General features: G+C 37.3%; 3 protein-coding genes and 1 long non-coding RNA gene across 7 annotated transcripts; 2 read left to right on the top strand and 2 right to left on the bottom strand.

Annotated features, from left to right (window-relative positions):
* Nucleotides 1-626: 626 nt before the first annotated feature.
* Nucleotides 627-7958, top strand: LOC110707715 (ankyrin repeat domain-containing protein EMB506, chloroplastic-like). Of its 3 annotated transcripts, XM_021885750.1 has the most exons (10): nucleotides 627-862; nucleotides 1455-1603; nucleotides 2510-2955; nucleotides 4469-4548; nucleotides 4658-4756; nucleotides 4834-4932; nucleotides 5005-5103; nucleotides 5188-5286; nucleotides 6611-6773; nucleotides 7548-7958. In XM_021885750.1, exons 3-9 carry the CDS (start codon nucleotides 2559-2561, stop codon nucleotides 6713-6715), a joined length of 978 nt encoding a protein of 325 aa, XP_021741442.1. In that variant the 5' UTR covers nucleotides 627-862; nucleotides 1455-1603; nucleotides 2510-2558; the 3' UTR covers nucleotides 6716-6773; nucleotides 7548-7958. The 3 variants fall into 3 exon arrangements, with proteins under 3 accessions (XP_021741442.1, XP_021741445.1, XP_021741444.1); XM_021885753.1 differs by lacking the exon at nucleotides 1455-1603; XM_021885752.1 differs by lacking the exon at nucleotides 627-862 and having other exon boundaries at nucleotides 881-1603.
* Nucleotides 7829-13713, top strand: LOC110707714 (protein phosphatase 1 regulatory subunit pprA-like). The gene is made up of 7 exons (XM_021885749.1): nucleotides 7829-7923; nucleotides 8596-8984; nucleotides 10478-10708; nucleotides 10870-11016; nucleotides 11125-11267; nucleotides 11379-11493; nucleotides 13223-13713. Exons 2-7 carry the CDS (start codon nucleotides 8664-8666, stop codon nucleotides 13301-13303), a joined length of 1038 nt encoding a protein of 345 aa, XP_021741441.1. The 5' UTR covers nucleotides 7829-7923; nucleotides 8596-8663; the 3' UTR covers nucleotides 13304-13713.
* A 4577-nt stretch (nucleotides 13714-18290) lies between these two features.
* LOC110707717 lies at nucleotides 18291-20264 on the bottom strand. Its single transcript, XR_002508585.1, has 3 exons — nucleotides 20022-20264; nucleotides 19634-19807; nucleotides 18291-19107 (listed from the first exon to the last, which is right to left on the bottom strand). It is a non-coding gene; the product is annotated as an uncharacterized LOC110707717 (long non-coding RNA).
* A 255-nt stretch (nucleotides 20265-20519) lies between these two features.
* On the bottom strand, nucleotides 20520-23085 carry LOC110707716 (SNW/SKI-interacting protein-like). 2 transcript variants are annotated; one of them, XM_021885755.1, is made up of 2 exons: nucleotides 22830-23085; nucleotides 20520-22524 (listed from the first exon to the last, which is right to left on the bottom strand). In XM_021885755.1, exon 2 carries the CDS (start codon nucleotides 22522-22524, stop codon nucleotides 20737-20739), a length of 1788 nt encoding a protein of 595 aa, XP_021741447.1. In that variant the 5' UTR covers nucleotides 22830-23085; the 3' UTR covers nucleotides 20520-20736. The 2 variants fall into 2 exon arrangements, with proteins under 2 accessions (XP_021741447.1, XP_021741446.1); XM_021885754.1 differs by having other exon boundaries at nucleotides 20520-22595; nucleotides 22830-23084.
* Between the last annotated feature and the right edge of the window lie 242 nt (nucleotides 23086-23327).

Below are 23327 nucleotides of genomic sequence, written 5' to 3' on the forward strand. Positions count from 1 at the left end.
ATACAAAGTTCACGCAAAGTCTAGTCCATCATATGAACCCAATTAAGTTCCTCAGCACCAAATTAAGTTAGTCAACGTATAGTTCTTGAATTATGCAAAAGTTAAAATGTGTCAAATAAAAATAAAAGGAAATATATTATTCATTCACTCTCATTTTTTATTTTCAACAAACCCCACTTACAGTCTTAGACGATATTTTAACAAACTTAATTCAACAGCATAAAATCAGAGCAAACCCCGATTTCTCAATTGAGATACTGGTTGTGTTTCTCAAATGACATTTTTGCAATTATTTAGACATTGTAGCGGGCCCCTTTGCTGATTGTTTGAGAATATAACATGTGATGAGATGACAAAAGTTTTTCTTTCGTTATCTCCGTCATCTTCATCCTTCCATCTTCCTTTCTCATCAATAACGTGGATTCATCCCCAAGTCCCCCACCAACAAACAAATACCATCCTCAACACCAGTACACCACTAACATCGCAATAAATCACGACCCCAGCACATCGATTCTGGCGGCTGATTTTTTGAAAAAAATTAAAAACTTTTTTTTTTTAAAAAAAAGTAAAAAAATAGAAATAGGTTTAAATAGAATATTTGTGTAATATATGGCAAAGAGTAAAGCTGTAGCCCAGTGGTTATTTTTACCTCCCATCACTCAGACTTATTTTTTTTTTTAATTTTGTTTACTGACTTGTTGTTTCCTCAAAAGTTACGGTTTACCCAATTACCCAGCTTCCCTGAATTCCTCTTCCTCATTCCCCCAAATTGCAAAACCTGAAAACCCTAACTTCTTCCTCCTTGGCAGAGCCCCCAACGTCAGCCGCAACCGGAGCTTCACATCCTCGCATCGTCTACGTAAGTGAAATTGGGGGTTTTTTTTTTTTAATTTGGCTAATGTAAATAAGTAATTTACTTCTCAATTTGGGGATTTTTTTTGCTTAATCGTTGAATACTTGAAATTCATATGCTATTATGCTAATATTCATTACGAATTAAGGATTTTTTGTAAATTGTTGAAGATTGGTTATAATTTGCTAATTTACTTCTCAAGTTCTCAATTTGGGGATTTTTTATGTTACATTGTTGAATTTCATATGCTATTTCGTATTCTGCCTTCTGGATAAGTGGATTTCTGATTTCATATGCTGTTTGTACATTTATTGCACTATCGTGGTATGTTGGAATGTTGGATGAATCCTCTTTTCTCCTTATGTGGCTTTAGATAGTTTAAGTAGCTATGGTATGTTGGATGAGTCTTCTTCTCTGAGTTCTCTCTATCTATGTGAAATGTGCTTGGCATGCGGTCTTTCTTTAGCCTTTCCTAGGGGTGGCTTAAAGAATAAGCCAGGTGGGGGAGGGCAGGAGCTCGGCTAAGGACATTTATGTACTGAATATTTAATTATTATATTTTTTTCCTTTTGTTAATTACGATTTCAAATTTTCCAAGTTTCGAACCCACACTTCGAAAATCCTGGTGACGCCACTGCCTCCACTGTAACGTACTCTTGAGCTTTCTCTCCTCCATTTAAGCGTACCCTGAGTTCTTTATTGAAGCTGCTTCTGAGCTTTCTTTCCTCCATTGAAGCAGTTCCTGAGGTAAGTTTTTTTTTTTTTTTTTTTTTTTTTTTTTTTTTTTTTTTCAATCAACGAATTTAGCTTCACACTACCGTTGATTTAATAGTCATTATAGTCAATTTAGGGTTCTTATAAGGTACACTGTTGAACTATTGGTTATATTTACTCAAATGTTGAAAGATTGTAATTTTGCTATGTGCAATTTACGTTGGTATGCTTAAGCGAGAAGCCGAGAAGATTTTTATGTGATTTTTTCAAGCCTGATTTGATAAGTGAGTCCAATTTGGTTGCTAATGTGTGGCATTTTTCGAGCATAATTTGATAATTGAGTCCAAATTGGTTGCTAATGTGTTGCATTTTTCTAGCCTAATCGATTCCGCAGGCTTTTTTTGATGTTGGAACTTGAGCCAAGCACGGGTTATTAGGCCCGTCAAGCTTTAAGTGCTGCCGAGCCAGCCTTAATCATATTGAACTCGAGCCGAGCCTACTTTAATCCTTGAGCTCGAGCCGAGCCTACTCCTACTCGGACTTGGCTTGAAGGTTTATCTCCCCTCTTAAGAGGTTTGATGATTAACAAGGCTTCACTAGAGTCACTACCATTGATCCACTTCAACCATTTAGCCTAATTTCGTAGGCTTTTGTTTATAGCCCTTTCATGTTAAAAATGGAAAAACTGCGGAAATGGGCCTTTCTCCCCGGCCAGGGCGGTTGCCCCTCCTTCCCTTGCTCAGGGACAAGCCTGCTTTGTACAACAACAACAACAACAACAACAATAAAAATATCGAAGCCTAATTCATAAATTATGGAGTGGGTTGCATAACCAATTAACCATGAATTACCTTGTAGTTGAGGATATGCATAAACATGTAATCTTTCACCCCTTGGGTTGAGTTTTTTTAGTGAAGTCTCTATGTGTATATTTTGTAGCGGATTGCATCAAATAATCGAAAGTCGAGAACAAGTTGAAGCTGAGTGTATGGCATCTTGGGCTACAGCAACCTTGCCTCTTAAAGAGCTTTCTTTGTTGCCTGTCGTTTCTTCTAGAACAACAGGAGGTACTTCATGGTGCATGACAGGCTACCTTAAACCTTTAAATCTTAGAAGAAAAGGAATTGTCCGTCCTTATGTGACTCTGAAGTACATAAAAGGAAGAGCCAGTTTGGTTGGCTCGAGGCAGAGTCCTGGCAATTCAAAAGTTGGGGTATGGGAAGATCCTGAGGATGGAAGTGGGAGTGACTATGATGATGAAGAGCAGGAAGCGGAGGAAAATGATTTGGATTTTGAGAGTGACTGGGAAGAAGATAAAGACTCTTCAGTTGCGACAATTACTGGAAAACATGCAGAAATGAAGTATGAGGATGAACTCGCAAAAGGTTTTAAATCTGTGCTCCTTTTGTTTTTGTTTTTCTGTAACTAGCCCTTTCCCTAAAGCAAAGCAGTAGGACCACATGTTGATGGAAGAGTAAAGCAATGGGACTACATGATGACTATAAAGAAAATGAAGCATTCTTTTAGGGCACATTCTAAAGAAGAATACGGTGCATACTCTTAAGGACATAGGGAGTAATGAATGTATATGTTTTAAGTCAATTCTAGTACCCCCACTGAGATTCTGTGTAATACAGGATGTAATAAGGAGAGATAGAAGAAAGGATTTTACAGTAAGTTGGAAAAACTTAAAAGTTTTGCAGCATTCATCCAGTAAACATTTCACAATTTAAACAAGTTGTAAGAAATTGTTTTCCTCATCATCCTGGTTCTAGTTCCTCCTGAAAATGTTGATTAGAAAATGTCTTAAGGGAACTACGTAAGTGATAAGCCTCTGTCACACTCCATCATCAGGACTGGTGAATGAGTTCACTCAAACATTGAAATAGACCGTATCATGATTTGTGCATTTTTCATTACTGATGTTATTGCATGTTACAGAGTAAATAAAAAAAAAAAATGTATGTGGGTCACAAAGGATATGATCTATGTATATGCAATTAACCAGAACATATGATTAATTTATGGCACATATTGAATTATAATGAGCTCATTACAATTGAGCTTTGCTGCCAGAATTACAATCAGTTAGTAACTCATATGAGACAAATTATATTGAAATTAAAGTGGATTTACAAACCATCGTATGCTTGGATTATGAGGCAATAGAACTTAACAATCGATTTAATAACTTTGGTTGTTATTAATCTAGCTATAGTGATACTTTAATTTCTCTAATCCCTGCTCTACACCAGGTTAGCCTAAAATCTGTTTGGATCTTCCCAACCATTGGAGGTATCCATACTGCATTATTGTTGGTCTCATGCACCAAGTTGTCGTGGATTTCAACTTTTCGCTGTTGTTAAATGAGTGCAATAATTATTGCAAGGACTCAACTCTTTCTATTTGAGTTTGTAGGATTCCTGCTCATTTAAGAGAAGCAAGTATGCTTTTTATAATGTGTGGTAGATCAATAAAACATAAAAAATCTCAATTGCATTGAATCCAGATTTCATTGTAATAACTGACCTTGCACATTCCTGAAAGTGTCTTGTAGCATACAAAGTATTATATTATTATGTATACGAAGTATATGTTTTGAAACCTAGTAAAAAATGTCTATGTGGCTAATTCAATAATGTTACATGATGTCAAACATCTTGTGTGTGCGTGTTCTTGTATTCAAAACAATTAAGATAAACAAGTCCCATTTATCTTTCTAGATGGTATGCTTAAGGAAATAGGTTTAGGTATATATGAACCCATCTTTGCAATGTTAATCATTGTTTGAGAATTTGAAGCAGCTTTATATGCTTGACTTATTTGAGTATTTTTCATGTTTAAACATCACCCAGAATTCTTCTTGTGTTTTAAACATTGACAATGACTGGTCTTCAGAGATTGAGCATTTCTTGGAACCAGAGGAGTGGCTAATTTTGCAACAAAATGCAGATCCAAATCTTGAGAAAATATCAACTGTAAGTATTTGGAAGTATCCAAAGCTATCCCTGTGCTTTACTTTGAATCTTTATGCTTCCTAGATTATAGATTAGTTCAAGATTTTCTGAATTTTTAAATACTGTGTAGGCAAAATGGAGTCCTCTTCACTGCCTAGCATTGTCAGGGCAAATTCATTTTCTTGACCAGTTACTTGAAAATGGTGTCAACATTGATCTTCCAGACAAGGTCAGCTTAATTTAATATGTAACATTATCTCTGGCTAGAGATCTTTCATGCATTAACATCAAAGATTTTATGAGCAGGATGGTCTGACTGCTCTACATGTCAGCATCATTGGTAAGAAGGAAGCTGTTATTAGTCATCTCATAAGAAAAGGTGCCAATCCTCATATTAAGGATAAGGTAAATCTGCCTTTGAATGTCTGCCGTAGACTCTTTAACTTGCATGAAATAACTATATGCTATTTGCTATAGAATGGTGTCACCACACTTCACTATGCAGTTCAAGTTGGTGCCATACAGACTGTGAAATTACTTATCAAGTACAATGTAGATGTGAATGCCTCTGACAATGTAAGTATGCATTTGTTTCTCGTCCTGCAACTTTTTTGCATCTTAACTGAGCTCATTAACTTTGTTTTCAATTCCCATTAACAGGAAGGGTGGACCCCCTTACATGTTGCCATGCAAAGTAGAAACAGAGACATTGCAAAAATCTTGTTAGTAAATGGTGCAGATAAAATGAGGAAAAATACGGTAAATCCATTGACCATGTATCATCTGATATCTAATAGCTTGACATGTAAGACGTGACTCACATTCTTGGAAACATTGAACTTCCATGTGTCTGTACGTGAAATTACTTATCAAGTACAATGTAGATGTGAATGCTCTCAACTTTTTCTTTTGATATGGATTATAAATTAAGGGTAGGCGTGTCACACATGTCAACTTAAGCTACATCAACTGAGTGAGGGGTTTTTAAATCATGCAATTAAATTTAGACTTGTGGGATAGGACAATGAGAATAATCCTTACTAAAATGGCTTGCTTTTACAATTTATAGAAGTCCAATTATCTTAAGCCTGAGGAGATCTTTTACCTAATAGCTCTCTGGAAATTGAGTAGGTGTCCTAAGTGCAGATTGTGATGTCTTTTATGAGTCTGCAGATGAACGTCTCACACATTTGTTTATATGCACTCTGTGTGTTAGCTCCCAACTTGTAGAAAGGATGCTTACTTTTCCCAAAGCCAATATGAATTATGTTATTCCTTCAGTCTGTCAGGGAAGTCCTTGCCATCTTCTATTTTGATGGTATTATTTTCATTCTACAGACATGTTGGTTCTTTCTTAATGATTGCTGTGTTGCTTACTAATGGTGATTGTTAGTGTTACCCTTCCCACCCCAACCCCCTAAAAAAAAAGAAGAAAAGAAAACAAATGTTACCTCTGTTCTTTAGAAAAAATTGTGTTATTTCTGTGCAAAATTGTGCTTAATTTTTAACACAAATTTACAAATATCTTTTAGATGGGAGACAATTCATTACAAATCAAATTTTTAGAGGAATATACACCTTAGGAAAAATGAAATTAGCTGTACAAATTGTGAAATCTGTGAATTGTAAACAAGGATCAATATTTAGCTAGATACAAAACGTATTGTCAATTATTGAATATGTTCTTGCAATATGTTTAATTCCAACAGTCTGTTGATCAATGAATGCATGTGCATATGTACACACACATGTAAAGCAAATTTAACCATGGTCCATTTTACAAAATGATGATATGCATCAATTGTTTAGAAGTGCCAAGTGGACAAATATTTTTATATAAGCCAACTTTTGAAGAGATTGGTGTCCACCGTAAATGACCTTAACCTTCATTTACTCTTCTCTACTATACTAAGCTAACTCATGGGGAGTTTATTGTCCACATAAAATACCTCAAATGCCTGAACCTTTTATGTACTCTTTAAAATAGTTGTTGTATGTGTTATTGAAATTTAAAGCCAGTATCGTTTGCATTTAGATCTAGTTTTAAAACTAATGGATCTGCTTGTACTCATTTGTATTCTAGGATGGAAGGACACCTTTGGATCTGAGCATAGCTTATGGAAAAGATTTCAAGGCGTATGATCTTGCTAAGTTGTTGAAAATGGTAACTGCTAACAGAGATCTGTAGCTGGTGAACATGATCCCATAAAGTGTAGTACATGTCAAACATCCTTCAGATCTTCAAGGTATATGATTCTCTCATGGATATCAAGATTAATTTGTTTATCCTCTACATTAGAATTCCAAAAACTAATGGAAGACAAAGGGCAGTTGTAGGATTTTTTTGTGGGCGGGGGTGTTGTTGGACGTGGATGGGAGACAAAGGGCAGTTTTAGACCATTTATTAGGCACTGGGGTTGCTTTTGATCTTGGCCAATTTGAATGTATCACAGTTTCCTTTAATCTGTTTATGCATATGCAGTCAGCATTGATATGCAATCATCACTTGTGCATATCACTAAGTTCACTCTGATTGTGTCGAGTTAATTAGCTACTTCATTCATTCAGTCTATGTATGTCCTTATTTGGAGCATATAGGATGACCACTATCCTGCACAATCCTCTATGATTGCTTGCATGTAAATCAGGAGTGTTGTTTCCCCAAGATTTTGTCAAAGATTTACTCTGTATTTGTTTTACAAGTGACTGTTATCTTTTCCCTGCTTCTTTTTGTGCCATTAAAACTTCAATACCTTTTTATTTAATTTAATAGACACTAAAGCCAATCTGTAGAACATTGAGGAGGTTCGTTACCCCATATACTGTAGGTTGTTAGTAATTTGCAGTGTGCTGTACTTGGATTAGGCGCAGAATTTGAGGACTTAAAATATTTATTCTCATCTACAATCCTGCTAGAATAGTTTTTTCTCCCCCTCTATACACTTGACCTTCATGCCAAATTGCAGAAACTTCCATCATATCCAGATGATTTAAAGTAATTAATTTTACTGGGTTGCCAGATTGCTGAACTACAGGATTCACATGTCTCTATGTTGCTGGCTTGCTGCTGATAAGGCTGTGCTTTTGGTTCAGAACTGTCAAATGTGTTCAAAATGTTTCTGGAAACTGAATTTGTACGTTAAGAATGTCAATCTTTTGCATCAAATAGCCAGTTGTTAAAGCAGGCGACAAGACCATCCTAGTGTACAGCATCTACCTTCTTTCAAGTATGTACAAAAACCTGCAGCAGCAATGGCCACCCGTGCAAAGAAAGGCTGAATAAGAACAGTACTGAGGCTCCCCAAGATTGATCTTTTGCATTGTATGCAGAAACTCAGCCAGTGTATTCAAAGATTTTACTCTACTGTTACAAGGATATACAGATAGTCAGATACTGTGGGTATTGTCAATTTTGAATTTTTTTTTTTTTTTTTTTTTTTTTTTTTTTTTTTTTTTTGGCAGATGAGATTATTTTTTTTTTTAATTTTTATTTTTATTTTTATTTTAGAAATAAGCTAAGTTTCAATAATCGTTAATATGAAATTGTTTTCTAAGGCATGATCTTAGAGTTTTGGTTTAATTTAATTTAAGTAGCCGACTACAGTACATGTTTTATGATCCATAATGACTATGAGAGTGAAAATTAGTTATTGGGTTGCTAGACAATCTAGTGTTAGGCTTAGAGCTATAATTATTGTCATTGTCAATATAGTCATTCATTAAGCTCTAGCTTTTAGTGAAGCCTAAATAGTAAATATAACCAAATTCCTTGCAAAACAGTTAGCTCGAAATCTCGAATGCAACAAGCAACGACCCAATGAATAATGTGAAACCGTAATTCAACTTAGAAAGAACAACAAATATGACATATAATGTCTATTAAATATTCCCTCATCCCAAAATAATGCGGTCATTTCTATGACTACTTAGAAAATCGAGAACAAACTAACAGGTTACAGGTCATAAGATACGTCTTTCGGAACATACGTAGTAAATCGAATAAGGCATAAGCATATGCTTCGTTAATCAACAATAATCTAATTCCTCAACATTTCTTCATTTTTCCAGGTTTACTACTAGCCTTTCTAACAACACAAACAACCCACCATCTTTCTCTCTCCTCCAAGCTTTCTCCCATGGAAGATCAACAAACCCTAATTCCTCCACCGGAATCTTCCGACGATCACCTCCCTACAACCGCCGCCGCATCCGCCGCCGACGAAGAGGAGGAGACGATCACCTCACTCGATCTAACGAGTTACCAGCTCCATGACCTCGACTCAGTCGAGTTTCCTCCGAGTCTTGTCGAGTTAGACTTGACTGCTAATCGTCTCTCTCAATTGGATCCTCGAGTTACTCTTCTCTCTCACCTCAAAAAGCTCTCTCTTCGTCAGAATCTCTTTGATGATGCCGGCATTGAGCCTCTCTCTAATGCTCATGCCATTTCTGGGCTCGAGGTAAATTTTGCATTTTCTCTATTTTTATGTCAAAGTCTGTTTTTCTTTGTTGATAATCAATTCATCGATTTTTAATTTGTTTGTGTAAATTTTTGAATTTATGAATTTCCCCCCCTTTTTGGGTATTTTGTTGATCAGGTGCTTCAATTATAATTTGTGTAGCATTTCTTAAATTCTCGCCTTGGTTTTAAGTTCCATTAATTTGTGCTTATTTTGGATGATTTGGGAAAACCTCAAGTTCAGGTGTCAGTGGATTGTTATAGCTAGGAATGTTTAATGCTATGTAATAGTGGTATTACAATTAGAAGAAATTCCAATTCACCTTCGTCTATCGCAATGTGAGATGGTGCATTTGGAGAGAAAAAGAGAGATATATTTATGTGATTATGTCTAAGTTTTGTTGAAGGAGTGAGGCACAGTGTAGAGAATTAGTTTACACTCCATCTTTGACCAATGCTGTGTACTACCTCTATGAAGAATCATAATCTCTTTTTGCTTCGTTTAACTGTTGTTAGCTGTTAGACCTTGCCCTTTCTATATATAAAGACTTTAGCTTTATGCTTTACCGATCACTGTTGTTGTTAAAGCATTGCCTCTTCTTTCTATTTGGAAGGCATCCTTTTTACCCATTCTTTACTATTATAATAGCAAGTAGCAACCATTTATTAGTTGTGTGTTTTTACTTTATTTCAATTTCGGGATTTATATCAAGTCATAATAATTGTTATGTTGACTTGGTGATTAGTATACAACTGTACATTGTCAATTTTTATTAGGTATGTCTCCAAAGTTAATAAATTTTTAATATAGAGGGTATCTATCAAGTGGGAGTAAAAGACTATAAGCATCTTCTACAATTAGGAGTTTTAGGACTATAGGAGCCAGAGTTAATTTTAATATGATCGTATGATTTCCTGTCCTTATTGAGGCGAGTAGTATATGGCCTCGAGACAATGAGTTCTTAGCAACACCAGTGGAAAAGTAGTATATGGCCTCGAGACAATGAGTTCTTAGCAACACCAGTGGAAAAGTAGTATATGGCCTCGAGACAATGAGTTCTTAGCAACACCAGTGGATAAGCTTGGCCATGTGACCCCTCATAGAGTCATAGTAAGGTGGCTGATGACTGTCAGTTGACCCTTTGCAACTTTGTGTAGAGTGTAGACTATTAATTATGATGGGGGTGATTTAAAGGAGGGTTTTCTTGGTAATGATATTTTTTGTATTCTTTCCTATTGTGAGGATGTCGTTTCAGTACATAAATGCTATTTTGTAATGGAATTTTATCTTGTCATTTCATCATGATTGTTTTATATTATATCACAACTTCTGGTTTTGGCTGGTGTCACATCGGCTGATGGCTGTTATGATTCTTTGTTAACTTTGTTGAGCATATTGATACGGTTGAATTCACATATAAGATAAGTTAACACTCACTGAATTTTCACTATTTGCAACTGCAATTCAGCCTTTTCTGTTATTCATGTATGTAGGAGCTGGTACTTAGAGACAACAAACTTACAAAGATACCTGATGTCAGCATATTTAAGAATCTTCTGGTGTTTGATGTATCTTTCAATGAGATACCCTCTTCAAGTGGGTTGTCAAAGGTCTCCAACACTCTCAGAGAACTTTATGTGTCCAAAAATGAAGTCACTAAGATAGAGGAAATTGAGCATTTTCATGAGCTGCAAATTCTCGAACTTGGCTCCAATAGATTGCGGGTATGTGTCCTATACATTTTATCAGCTAATTGCTGTGCAATTACTGCAGAGAATTCTAGATTGCTTGCAGACATATAATAAATGTGAGGGAGTGAGGGTTGAGGTTTTCTAAAAGTTAGTAACGTGCCCCCAATATCTGTAACTATAACTTCCTTTCCCAGGTGATGGAAAATCTAGAAACTTTGATTAACCTGCAAGAGTTATGGCTCGGTCGAAATCGGATTAAAACTGTCAACTTATGTGGATTAAAATGCATTAAAAAACTTAGTTTGCAGAGCAACCGCTTGACATCAATGAAAGGATTTGAGGTATGCTTTTTTTTACCCCTAATCGTTGTCAGATTAGTAGATTGCACTTTGTCCCTTTTTGAGATTCTTGCTTTTTATGTTTTTTCTGTTGCAACAACAAAATTGTAGGAATGTGTAGCCCTTGAAGAATTATATCTAAGCCATAATGGAATTTCAAAAATGGAAGGGCTATCAACTTTGGCAAACCTCCGTGTCTTGGATATTGCATCAAATAAGTTAACATCAATAGAGGATATTGAAAAGTTGACAAGGTACATCGATTATCTTAAGCACTAAGTACCAAGCACTATACATAAAACTGGTGGTTGGCCATCTGTCCACAACATAAATATGTCCTTTTTACCAAATATATTGTTTTTCAGGTTGGAAGATCTGTGGCTGAATGATAACCAGATTGCCTCTCTGGAGGGTATGGCTGAGGCGGTTGCTGGTTCAAGGGAGACGATTACCACTATCTATCTTGAGCATAATCCGTGTGTATGTGCCATGTCTTAACCTTGCTCTCCTATTTTGTGTGCTAGAATATGAACAACAAAGATTGTTCTCGTATTAGGTACTGTTATGTGGTTTCATTGAATGAGGGATAGGGAGATGAGGAGGCTGGAGAATTCAGCTCCAGAGAGTAGGCAGCAAAAATGGCTTTTTAATCTTTTCAATCTTTTATTTCTTGGCCCCTCTGATGTCAATTCTCTTTCTCATGTGTCTTAGAAAATCTTATTTTAATAAGTACTTAGTACAACTACTAAGCTTGCAATTCAATTCATCTATGGCCGGAATATTGTTATAGACTCCTGACTGTGTGCCTGCTCATCTTTGTGACTTGGTTGCTTATTTGACCCCTGGCTGGTGGAAAAAGTAGACTACAATAAGACTAAAATGTTTTCATTAGTTTGGATAATCTATTATTGGCAATTTTGGCATGATTTTTTTGCTTTTCAATTCAACTCCCTTGTACGTTATGTATGTAATTCTCTTTCCGTTTTGTACATTGTGACTTGGAAATCATTCTTAAAAGAAGTTGGACTTCAAGGCAGCTAAATCCTGCTAGCCATCCTTTGGAGAGGTGCATAATCTCTGTGATATGTCTTTATCTGAATTATTATTATTATCATCCAAACTCAGAAACCCAATGAGGTCTGGTCCTTCTGGTAGTGATTGACTTATTGGATTTAAAGGTCCCAAGTTCTAGTCCTGCGACCCCACTGCATTCGTTTTGTTAGCTTTTGCCAAAAAAAAAAATGAAACTTATCTTTGATCTGTTGTTGTCGTTGTTCTCTCTCGTATAAAGATAGGGGATGGCCTCCCCAAGCTACTCCCCTAAACCCATGATCATGAATGGGGGAAAGGAAAAAATACATCAGGAATAGTGTGGTTTATTCTTGGATTTGATTTTGAATAGGTTGAGAAGGAATCCGTCCCAAAATTTCTTCCTATCACTTACTCATAATTCAAGCACTTTTATCTTACTAATTTTTCCTCTTTATCCCCTTACAATTATTTATTCTCATCTACATTCCTGAGGGCTGCCCCTACTATTTTCATTAATCTCCGTTCTGAAGACTAGCAGGGAGATCAGTTTAGAATGGAGGGGAGGGGGTGGGGGGGTGGTGATATATGTTTTAGTTACTTTAGCCATCCTTTCACTCAGCCTACCCGAATGAGCAAAACAATAGAGGTGGTTGGCAAGTATGGTACTGGAAGTTGCATAACATTTGAGCCTACTTGCTGGGGTGGTTGACTTAATTCGCTAAGTTATCACTTTTGGTGGATTTGTACGTTGTTACAACCTCTGCGCCCCTTACTAAGATATCTAATTGAGGCATATTGCCCTTTAGAGCAAATGAGAGTTTAAATAATTGGTTCAGAGTTGAGAAAAAAAAAAGTGTGATTTGACACTAGAAATTTGTCAGGGGGTAGTTGTGATCCACTATGATTGACTAGTAAATGTGCGAGCCCCTCGTTTAAATTAAATGTTGCAGTTTGAAATGAAACGAATATGAATCTTGATACAAATTTATCGGCTACCTGGCACAATGTTTCTGATTGGACAACCTGACCAAAAAGTAACAACTACTTGTGATAAGCTCGATAAGCTCAAGGTTATTTGTGCTCTTAATCTGCTCTATGTGGCTTTATTATGTTTGCCTCAATGTTATTATCTTGCTGCAGTAATTGCCTAACTAATCTTCTTTCCGTTACCTGTCAGGTGAAATCTCCCAACTACACGGACACCTTGAGGCAGATCTTCTCAAATATCCAGCAGATTGACTCTCAAATGTTTGCTTAAGACAGTTTTGATCGCCTAAGAGTTTATAATTTAGCGAAAGTTTCAGAAATTACAGGTCTAGGTATCCTGGGACAAATCATGAAGATGAAATGACCGAGAATAGCATAGGACCCGAGTGCATATTCACTAAAACCACCAAGACGATGTCAATCTAGTAGCTTTATTTTTTGTGGTGACCTTTTCCTTGAGGCTTTTCCTTGTGAAGTTGTGATAAGGTAATTCGGTTACAAGCCCTTGTTCAAAGGTGTCATATTAAAGCAGTATTTGAACAAAAACGTGTGGATTTGACTTGAATCATAACATTATGTACACTCAATTTTTTAACGATGTACTGACTCGAGATTAAAATTTTTGAGGGTTGTAATGATTATTTACTTATTTCTAATTAAATAATAAGTCTTTTATGTGTATGCCTTGTGATCTCTTAGGCTCTTAAACACACTTTTCCATGTTATAGTACCATTTGTATTCTCAATAATTTTGTCTAGATTGGTGTTAAATGTGATCGGCTTAGTTGCTCATGTATTGAATATTAATGCAATGGCGTTGGGGGTCTGAAGCTCTGAACGCTAAACCCTGAGTTTAATAATTTGGTGTTGGGATGTGATCTTCCTCATATTGGTTCTGAATAAAATTAGCTTGAGATGGTAACCTGTTGGGCAGTGGTAATACTATTTTCAGGGGAAGATTCTAACAAATAACAATCAACCAGCAGCTAACTAAGCACACATTCAGACAATATATCTGATAACCAAGTGACTTTCGACAATTTTCAATATTAGTCCATGAATGAAGAATAATTCAAGTGCAAAAGGTAATACGACTGGGATGGTGCATCTTACAGTATTGTACGATGTACCATATTGATAGTTTGAATGGACTTGGAACCAGAATGTACAGTGCATTGCACTTGTAATCATGCACACCTTCAACGAGTGTAATACGAAGCGTTGTTTTAAGGATCCACTATTTTACTTCTCTGGTAATCCTTCTGTAATTTCCAAGGAACAAGATGAACTGAGAAAACACTACCGTGATCTACTTGTATCTCTCTTTTACAGTTTCATTTAATCTTGGCAGCAAGTATCCATTATCCAACCATCCATACCCGCGGGGGGTGGGGGGATCATGCTAAAATAAATTACTGCCTCTCCAAGGTTCAAGTTACCTCCGTCCAAGAAGCAAAACCCAGAGGTTTCAGTGCACACAAAGCGTCTTCGTTCCAATTACAAATTAAACCTAAATAAATACTCCTTCCGATTTTTTTTAATTGCAACTTTTACTATTTTAGTCCGATCAAAATTAAATGCAACTTTCTATTTTATTTCTATTTTGGGTAAACAAAAACCTTCAAAATGACTATTTTACCCTTACTTAAAATTTGTAATTTTTTTACTTTACCCCTTATTAACCCTAATCCCCCATTACACTAAAAAACATCCCAATTACACTAATCTAATTACTCCCTCCAATTTATTCCCCCAACCAACAACACTCTCCCAAATCCCCAACTACCCACATTTAAGTGGAATTTTTTTTTTTTTTTTATTTCTACTTCTAGAGTTCTCTGAAGAACCCTAGATCTGGTTCTTCGTCTTCCTCTTCCTCGCTCCTTCGCGTCTGTGACTTTCTCCATTTCACCTCCTCCATTCTGACCTTCACTCCTCCAAACTTTAAACACTTGAGTCCCCCACTACAATGGTTGACGTAGATCCACTAATCGACGCCTATATAGCAACCGATGACAACAGCTAGCGAGGGAACTTTCATCAAGTCCCTTATTCTGGATATCCAAAGGGGAGATGATTTTCCCGTCGACTGTACACTCATAAAGATGGGAGGAGCTGCTGTTCTCCGAGTACGTTCAGGGCGTTGGGCGAAGTTCTCCGACGGATGGATGACGAGGAGAAAAAAAAAGGGGCTGAGGGTGAGGGAATTGCTGAGTCCCGTGGGAAAAAAAAGATTGATTTCAATCCTGTTTGTGTAGATCTGGAATGCGAAAGTGCCGAGGGAAGTGGTGTTGTGTTCTCAAAGCCCAGATCTAACCCTAATAGGCCGCCGACGAAGAGAAGGACAAAAAGGAAGGCGGCGTTGGTGGCTAGGAGGCGTTGGCGGGGGTTGCCTGACCAGGAGGAGGGTGAGGAGGGTGACGAAGCTCTCTGCGAGGCAGATGAATCCTAGGGTTCAACCCTCCACCTGACCCTTGCGTAACGACTCCTAACCCTACCTATCTTAAATTTTTTTGAATAAAAAGAGTCCCTTTTATTTAATTTTGTCGATATCCTGTTGATTTTCCATGGTATTTGGTTGGTGTTGTTGGATTTTTTTTACTAGATCTGGATGCATGTTGTCTTGCTTGGTTATTTGTCAACTCTTGCTCTGTTGTATGCTTGGTTGATTATTTGTGATATCCTGGGCTGTTGTAGTTGGTGTTGTGGATTAATGTTGGCTTGGTTGTTTTGTTATTGTATCCTCTGGTGTAGTTGGCGTTGTGGATTAATGTTGGTTTGGCTGCTTTGTTATTGTATCCTCTGATGTAGTTGGTGATGTGGATTAATGTTGGCTTGGTTGCTTTGTTATTGTATCCTGTGGTGTAGATGGTGATGTGGATTAATGTTGGCTTGGTTGCTTACTTGTGATATCCTGGTCTTTTGTCATGTATGGTGCTCCTGACTTGGTTTGCTTTGTCTGCTGTTTTGGACTATGTAACATGTATGCATGTGTTGGAGAATATTGTAAGAATTGTTTGGTTGTTGGTATATGGCATTTGGTGCATATGGCTGTTTGATTGATGAATAATGAGGCTAATGTGTGAATACAAATGTTAAAAGTCCCCTGGTCATACCTTCAAGTGTTCTCAATGATCAATTTAGTAGGGAACATATGACAGTCCCTTATGTGGTAGCATTACTTGTATTCAGTCCCCTACTTGTCTGTGTACTCTGCCCAAATCCAAATGAGGAAGGGACTATGTTGACCTTCACAACCCACATGTGTCTTGCTCCAACTATGTGCTTTATGCCTTTGTTGTTGAGGTAGCCATGTGGGTTGTTTTTTTTATTGAAATATGGGAAAAAAATAAACTTCTGATGGATTGAATGCCCACATAAAATCAGACAAAGAACCATTTCTATTCAATTGAACATGTGGTTACAAAATTACTTAACATTAGACTGCCTTACATGTTTGATAACTGAATTCAACAAAATACACATAACCACCTAAAAAATAGAACATGTTAACAAAAAATTACCATACCAATTGTAAGTGGTTATGTGTGGTAGTCCATGTGTTTGTACTTTGATGTGATGAGTCCCTCAGTCTGCATCTACCTCATTGTCTTCTGTTCCTTGATCAGTCTCCTCAATCACTAGCCTAAACAAAGTGTCTAGGTACTCCACTGCCTCCAACACTATTTTCTTCTGCACTTCTACTTCATTTGGAAACTCTCCAAGGTTTTCCAGTTTTTTCTTGTTCATGTGAGGGAGTTTGTACTTGTTTCCACCTTGACTTTGAGGATCTCAATCATGCACTTTTGCAAAGTTAGCCAAATATACTTGTTCACTTGTGGATTGAATGCCTCATAAGATTCTTGCACTTTTTGTAACTAACTCATCTAGGTTGTTAGGAAAAGATTGATATTGCAATGATTGAATTGACCTAAACAACCCTAAGTCAAGCACATTCAAATCTGGTGATTGTGCTGGTTGGAAAACAAAATGAATGTTAAATCCATGAGCTGTAGTTGCTCCCATAAACTCTGCATCATTAGGAACTTGTGAGGCCTTGCATTGTCCCATTGGACTACAATGTTTTTTGTGTCATTGTGAGGCCACTTTGAAATAATTGCTGGAATAAAATTGGTCACCAACATGTCCCTGATAACCTCTCTGTTCACATTCTGTATTGCCTTTGTTTCCCATGTTTCTGCTTCTCTGTTTTTACTTGATTTCTTGGCTAGTTGTTTCAATGTGAATGGGAACATTCCATATTTCCCATCATGGAGTAGTCCCCCATGTGTGTCATACCAAGGCTTTCCAATTAAGCCCATAAACATTGCTTTGGACTTGAATCTTCTGGACTGTATAGGCCTATAAGGATCTTCCTCACTAGGTAGGAGATAAAACCTCCTCTTGTCTGGGTTTAGATAGAACCATTTTTCATCAATGTGTATGACATGGTTCATATCAACAAATGTTGGGTCCTCATTACTTGCCACTGGATTTATGTGTGATAAAATCCATTTCAGCCTTGCAATCTTGTGGTCTGAGGTCAATGCTGGTACTTGTGTGTGTTCTTAACCTTCCCTTTTTCTTCAAATTGTGGAGGGTAGACTAGGAGATTTTTAAGCCTGTTGCGTAACTCCTTTTTGTTTGTCTTAAATGCAAAGGCACTGACTGTAGGAATGCATCAGAATATTCCTTTGCCTTTCTGCCAACTCTGCCCAACTTTTTGGTCCTGACATCAATCAAATTGCCTTGTGCCATCTGTTTTTTTACGACTGCAAATATTCTTGTGATGGCTGATTTATGCACATTGAAATTCACTGATAAGTGCTTTAAGTGACCTCTTGGTAAGTTCCCTTGATGCATGTTTACCAACATTGAGTCCACTACTTCCCTTCTTTGTTTCATTGTTAGGTTTTTTCTTTGAATGTGTTGAGTCCCATGGTGAATGGGTTGTTCCATTTCCCGGCCCCCAACCCCATCTTCTGTGTCCTCTGTGGTGTGCTGCCCTTGGTCTTCTCCTTCTGTGCCTTGCATAATTTCATCATCAGAGTCGTAGTAATACATACCTTGATCTTGCATATCCTCTGCATAATCAAAGTACAATTTTGCCTCTTCTTCTTCTATGAGAATCTGATCGACATTGAAGTACATAGCACCAATTTCTGCCATGGTTGACTAACGTGTTTTGTTTGCTTAGCCTCAACTGCTTGAAGTAATGGTGGCTGCTTTGTTTTTGAGAAGAAGATGAAGGGCGAAGAAGAAACAGCTGCCGTTGAAGGGTTTAGGGTCTTAGTTGGGCTACTAATTTTAGATTAAGGAGTTTTTTGGGTATATATTGGGCTTAACTGTCTGTAATTAATCACTAAAGTACACTAATTTCAATTGGAAGAATGTTTAAGTTTTTGATGTGAAACAACATTGAATGCTCTATTTTGATGGAGGTTGTATTTAAGATGCCTCATAAATATGAATTGCAATGGCTTATGACTATTTAAATGCTCCATTTTTTGAATATTTGGTGGTTTATTTTTTAAATTTTGGAGGGAATTAAAAATTCCCAAAAATTCAGCCAAATGAAATTTTTGGGTAAAATTTGGGGGGAAACCGCTTTAGAGGGAAAAATTTCTGCCAATTCCCCTACTTTTCTAAGGGGTTGGCCAACCATTCTCTCTCCAAAACCTTTAATCACCTTTAATTAACCCCACTATCACATACCCTTTAACTTTTGCCTCGTAAACCGCAATACTCATGAAAGTTGCAATTAAAAAAAATCGGAGAGAGTACATAAAATCATGTTTGCACAGGTGCAGACGCCTGTTGGAAGTGCGATTCTATTTTTAAATTTTCCAATTAAAGGATACACTACTCTTAAAAAAGTTCATCTGTGGCAAGGTCCACCACATGAACGAGCACTCAATTGTTCATTTTCAGATGAGGTGTTATAGTATATACACTAAAAATCATGGACCATTGCACCACAATGACATGCACGTTTTAAGAGCACTTTGCAGTTTGCACGGGGGGCATTCTTCAGGATGGCATGGCTGTGGGCCAGGGTGTGAACATGCAGGTGTCCTGAAATTAAGAAAAATAGCACTTATATGATGTTTCTCCTCTGCAGAAAAACATACTCAACAAACTCAATTAAGTGATTAACTCCAGCTGCTGGGAAAGATTAAGCAGACAATGAGTCAAAGACAAAAGAGTATGTAAAATCATAGCACATTATGATCACCAATGAAAAGATATTCCCAAAAAAAAATAAAAAAAATAAAAAAATAAATAAAAAGAAGATAAAAAAAATTACAAAAAGAAGGGCAAGAAGTCCATTGGAAACTGCACGTTACGTTTTTTTATATTATTGATAAGATCTTTCCTTCGTTAGTCCGTTTCCAAAAAAAAAAAAAAAACTAAACTAAAGAATATAACAAAAATTTATAGTGGAACTTCCGAAGCAATTACTCTACTGATTAAGATTAGCTAGGGGCAAGACTAATGCATCTAGTCCTTCCCAAACCTACTGATTACAGGATCTATACAATGTAGATTGTAATAAGTTGAAGTGACAAACAAATAACTAAACAAAAAAGGTAAAATCTACCTTTTGGCAAGGGAGAGTACAATCTTCACAGGGCACTCCTCTTGTACACCGATCTAAAGAGGATGACAAGTTCTGAAGGGCATGGCAAGTCTTTGTGCAATAATCATTGCCACAAGCAAGAGGATTTCCACACAGGTTGTCACAGGAAAATTGCGCTTTATTTGAACGAACCATCTGTGGAAAAACAAATAAATGAGGCATAACCAGGCAAGTTTATATATATATATTGCAATTGCATAATACTAATCAAAAGTAATTCTGCTAGCTGGAAACTACATCAGATTATTAGTACGTGCCTCAATTCAACCTTTTTATACCAATAAGGCAAACTAGACAGTCGAAATCAAAATAAAACCAACAGAAAACTTGATTTCTATATAATACCAACCATTCTTTCTGCTGCAAAGTGTTGGCCAAGACAGAACCTCCAAACAAGTTCTGGACATGGTGGACATGGAGTTCCCGCAGTTGGTTCACTCTGAAAATTGTGTTTCTTTTTCTTCGGTTTCAGTGTGAACTCTGGGTTAGGTGGTTGTCGAGGACCATGACACCTAAAACCAGAAAAAAGAAAGGAAAGATTATACAAAAAGAAAAAAATGAAAACCTTGTCACTTCACCCAATCTTTAAAAAAAAGGCAAAAAAATTACCTTAATGTGCAGGCATGGCCAAAAGGATACTCTTCGCCACAGGGAAGTCCACAAGGTAGGCAGTTTCCATAATGACAATACTGTGAACCACCACGCTCCGTGGCCAGGCCCTTAAGGGTGTATAGTATGTGATTCTCCACTGTATGTTCGAATGCATCATTAATTCAACACCCCAAAAAAAAGTCATTTGTAGTGTAGGAATATCATAGCCAGAATAACTGGCACTGATAAGAATCTTAAATCAATTTTCTCTGCAATTAAGTATAGCACCTAAACTTTTGGATAAGTAGATTACTGTGATTAAAGATACAATAACAAAGATCCATATTAAAACCTTTTAGGACCCTAAACAGTGGCCTTTCCGAGAAGGCTAAGTATTATACAGTCAAATAAAATGCAGATCACCTATAGGGCAAAAACAGGATCAGCAAACATAAAAATAAATAAATGCAGAATTAACGCCCCTTGTCGAAGTCAATCCTGCTCCTCCCCGAGCCACCATCATAGCCTTCTCGTGTAGACCCAGCGCTTGCTTTCATTGTACCTCCGCCACCAATTTTGTCCATGGCTTTCTTACCCTTCTTCACTTCAGTCAAAAACTGATCCAAACCAAATGGATCAGCCTCCTCGGCAACTTGCTCAAACTCAACAGGCCTCTCTCTCTTACCACTCTTCTCTGCAGTTCCAGTGAATCCCTTGTCAGGTTTGAACCTCTCAGTGTTCCTAATCTTCTCAAGCTGTTCATCAGCTCCGCCATACATTTCATTATCCATATCTTTCTTCGGCTGGTATAGAGTGGAAAGTGTAGCTTGGGCGGTGAATAAGCCCTTGTCATATACATTGTACTGGTCATCAGCAGCAAAACCAGATTCCATCCCCTTCTCTTGGTTGAACAATCGCTGATCATACATGACTTCACCTCTTCCAGACCCAACGGACGCCATACCAAGAGCAACCTTCTCACTAATATCACGATCCCTATCTCTTGTAATCTTACTCTTCTTTCCCGTAGCAGCATCTTTGGCCTCCAACCTTCTCTCCCTCTCCCTCTCTCGTCGCCGCTCCTCACGAATTTTCTCACGCCCCAACCTCTCTTCCCTCTCTTCTTTTGCCTCCCTTGTAACTTCTCTCTCTCCTCTGCCAACATAATCAGATCTCATGTCATCATCGTCCATATCCATATTTCTAGCAGGTGCAGCCACAGGAGCTGCAATACCAGTCCTCTCAGAACGTGCTTTAGCAGCCAAAGCACGCAGCTCCATCTCCTTCTTTTCCTTTTCCTTCATCGCCATCTCCTTTTGCACCTTTGATCTCATTGCCACTGCTTCTCTCGCCTTCTGCTCCGCAACATACAGGGACTCAGAAAGCTTTGCAAAATTGTCATTGATCTGAACATCTTGAAGGCCCCTTCCATCGGCTGCAAGCCGCTTATCCAATGGAATAGTGTAACCCTTAGGATTCTTCCAGTTCGAAATGCAAGGTGGAATCTTCCAATCCTGCTGATCTTTCACAGTCACAGGACGAGGTGGTGAATGCATCACCGGCACAGGTGGTGACCCCGAGGCCCTGGGAACCCTCTTGTGCTTGAACTTGGGAGGTTCAAGAGGGTCCACTGGCATCTCTACCATCCTAATGATTCTCTCTTTCGCACCAGAATTAAAAGCCTGAGCTTGCTGCGACGGCTTATACTTAATAAACTTCGAATCAGATGAATGCTTAGGCACATTCTTAGGCTGAGCAGCACTCAACCTCACATTAACGATCTTCTCAATTGCAGCTTTAGTAGCTTCAGTAGTCTCTTCAATCTCCTTTTGCAGCTCATCTGATTCTTCCTCGGAATCAGACTCTTCCCCCCTCAAAATTTTCGGCACAAGATCCCTATGTTGCGAATAAACAATCTTCGACGCATTTTCATTTTGCTTCACAATATTATCAAATGCCACATTCCCTTTACTATCTACAGTAACAGGCAATATCTTTGAACTTGGTGTCTTATCCCTGCCCATTCCCAAGGGATACTGAGCAATATGAATCTCAGGGAACGCCCCACCATCACCAAAATCTTCGGGTTTTCGAGGTTTATACCCGTCCCGTTTTAAATAGGGAGGTACATGATATTCCTTAGCAGCCAAAGCCTTTTCATCCTCTTGAGCACTAAATCGGTTCTTGAACCACGGATCATTAGTGTGGTCGTATTGCGTCGATGTTGATGACTTCGCCGGTGGCAGTTTCATCGGCGACATCTTTCGATCAATCAAACAAACAAACAAATTCCAGAAAACCTCAAATTTATCTCTAGATACGAACAAATATACTGCCAATCAACAAAAACGAAAGATAATCAATCTAATGAAACACCAAATTATAATGGAAAATATGACTTAATTATCAAAGTATGCTCGTTAAAATTGTTTGAGTAATTATAACCTAAAATAGTTCAATAATCCGAACCCTAAGAAGACTATACCGACAATTAAATTAACCAAAAAGCGGAACTGAACCCTAGAAATTGAAATTGATATTCAATGATTGAACAAAACAATCTTACCTCAGAAGCTGCGTCAATGGAGGAGAAAAACGAAGAATTCAGAGTGCGCTTCAATGGAGGAGAGAGAGAGGAGGGAGGAGAAATTGCAGCGGACAGCTTACAAGTGAAAAAATAAACGTAGGAGAGGTTTTTTTTTTTTTTTTTTTTTTTTCCAACAACTACTCACTCCATTTCGTAATAATGGTAAGGAGAAAAAAAATCTCTCAATCTCTCTCTACCCACTTTTCCACTCTTCCCATCCAATTCCTCTTATGAGAGGTTTTTTTTACTACATCAATGGATTCAATGCTCAAAAAAAAAAAAAAAACTCCTCATCACTTTATCCTCCACTATTTACTATACTCCATCATAATACACATCACCTTTTTTATTTTCTCTTTATTTTTTAATAATGTTTATACTACATATTTAACTTTTCAATACAATTAAAATTTAATTAAATTCATCAGTTTTTATTTTTAGCTTAGTTAATTACGATTTAAATTTAATTGAGTGGTT

The sequence above is a fragment of the Chenopodium quinoa genome, unplaced genomic scaffold (genome assembly GCF_001683475.1).
Source record: "Chenopodium quinoa cultivar QQ74 unplaced genomic scaffold, ASM168347v1, whole genome shotgun sequence".
In the NCBI taxonomy this organism is placed as follows: domain Eukaryota; kingdom Viridiplantae; phylum Streptophyta; class Magnoliopsida; order Caryophyllales; family Amaranthaceae; genus Chenopodium; species Chenopodium quinoa.

Excerpts from the sequence above, each read along its gene's own strand:
- LOC110707715 (XM_021885750.1), top strand. The coding sequence starts at position 2,559 with ATGGCATCTTGGGCTACAGCAACCTTGCCTCTTAAAGAGCTTTCTTTG. Across the intron at positions 4,549-4,657 it reads ATCTTGAGAAAATATCAACT|GCAAAATGGAGTCCTCTTCA; the intron begins GTAAGTATTTGG and ends AATACTGTGTAG. Across the intron at positions 4,933-5,004 it reads ATCCTCATATTAAGGATAAG|AATGGTGTCACCACACTTCA; the intron begins GTAAATCTGCCT and ends TATTTGCTATAG.
- LOC110707716 (XM_021885755.1), bottom strand. The coding sequence starts at position 22,524 with ATGTCGCCGATGAAACTGCCACCGGCGAAGTCATCAACATCGACGCAA.
- LOC110707714 (XM_021885749.1), top strand. The coding sequence starts at position 8,664 with ATGGAAGATCAACAAACCCTAATTCCTCCACCGGAATCTTCCGACGAT. Across the intron at positions 8,985-10,477 it reads ATGCCATTTCTGGGCTCGAG|GAGCTGGTACTTAGAGACAA; the intron begins GTAAATTTTGCA and ends TCATGTATGTAG. Across the intron at positions 10,709-10,869 it reads TTGGCTCCAATAGATTGCGG|GTGATGGAAAATCTAGAAAC; the intron begins GTATGTGTCCTA and ends TTCCTTTCCCAG.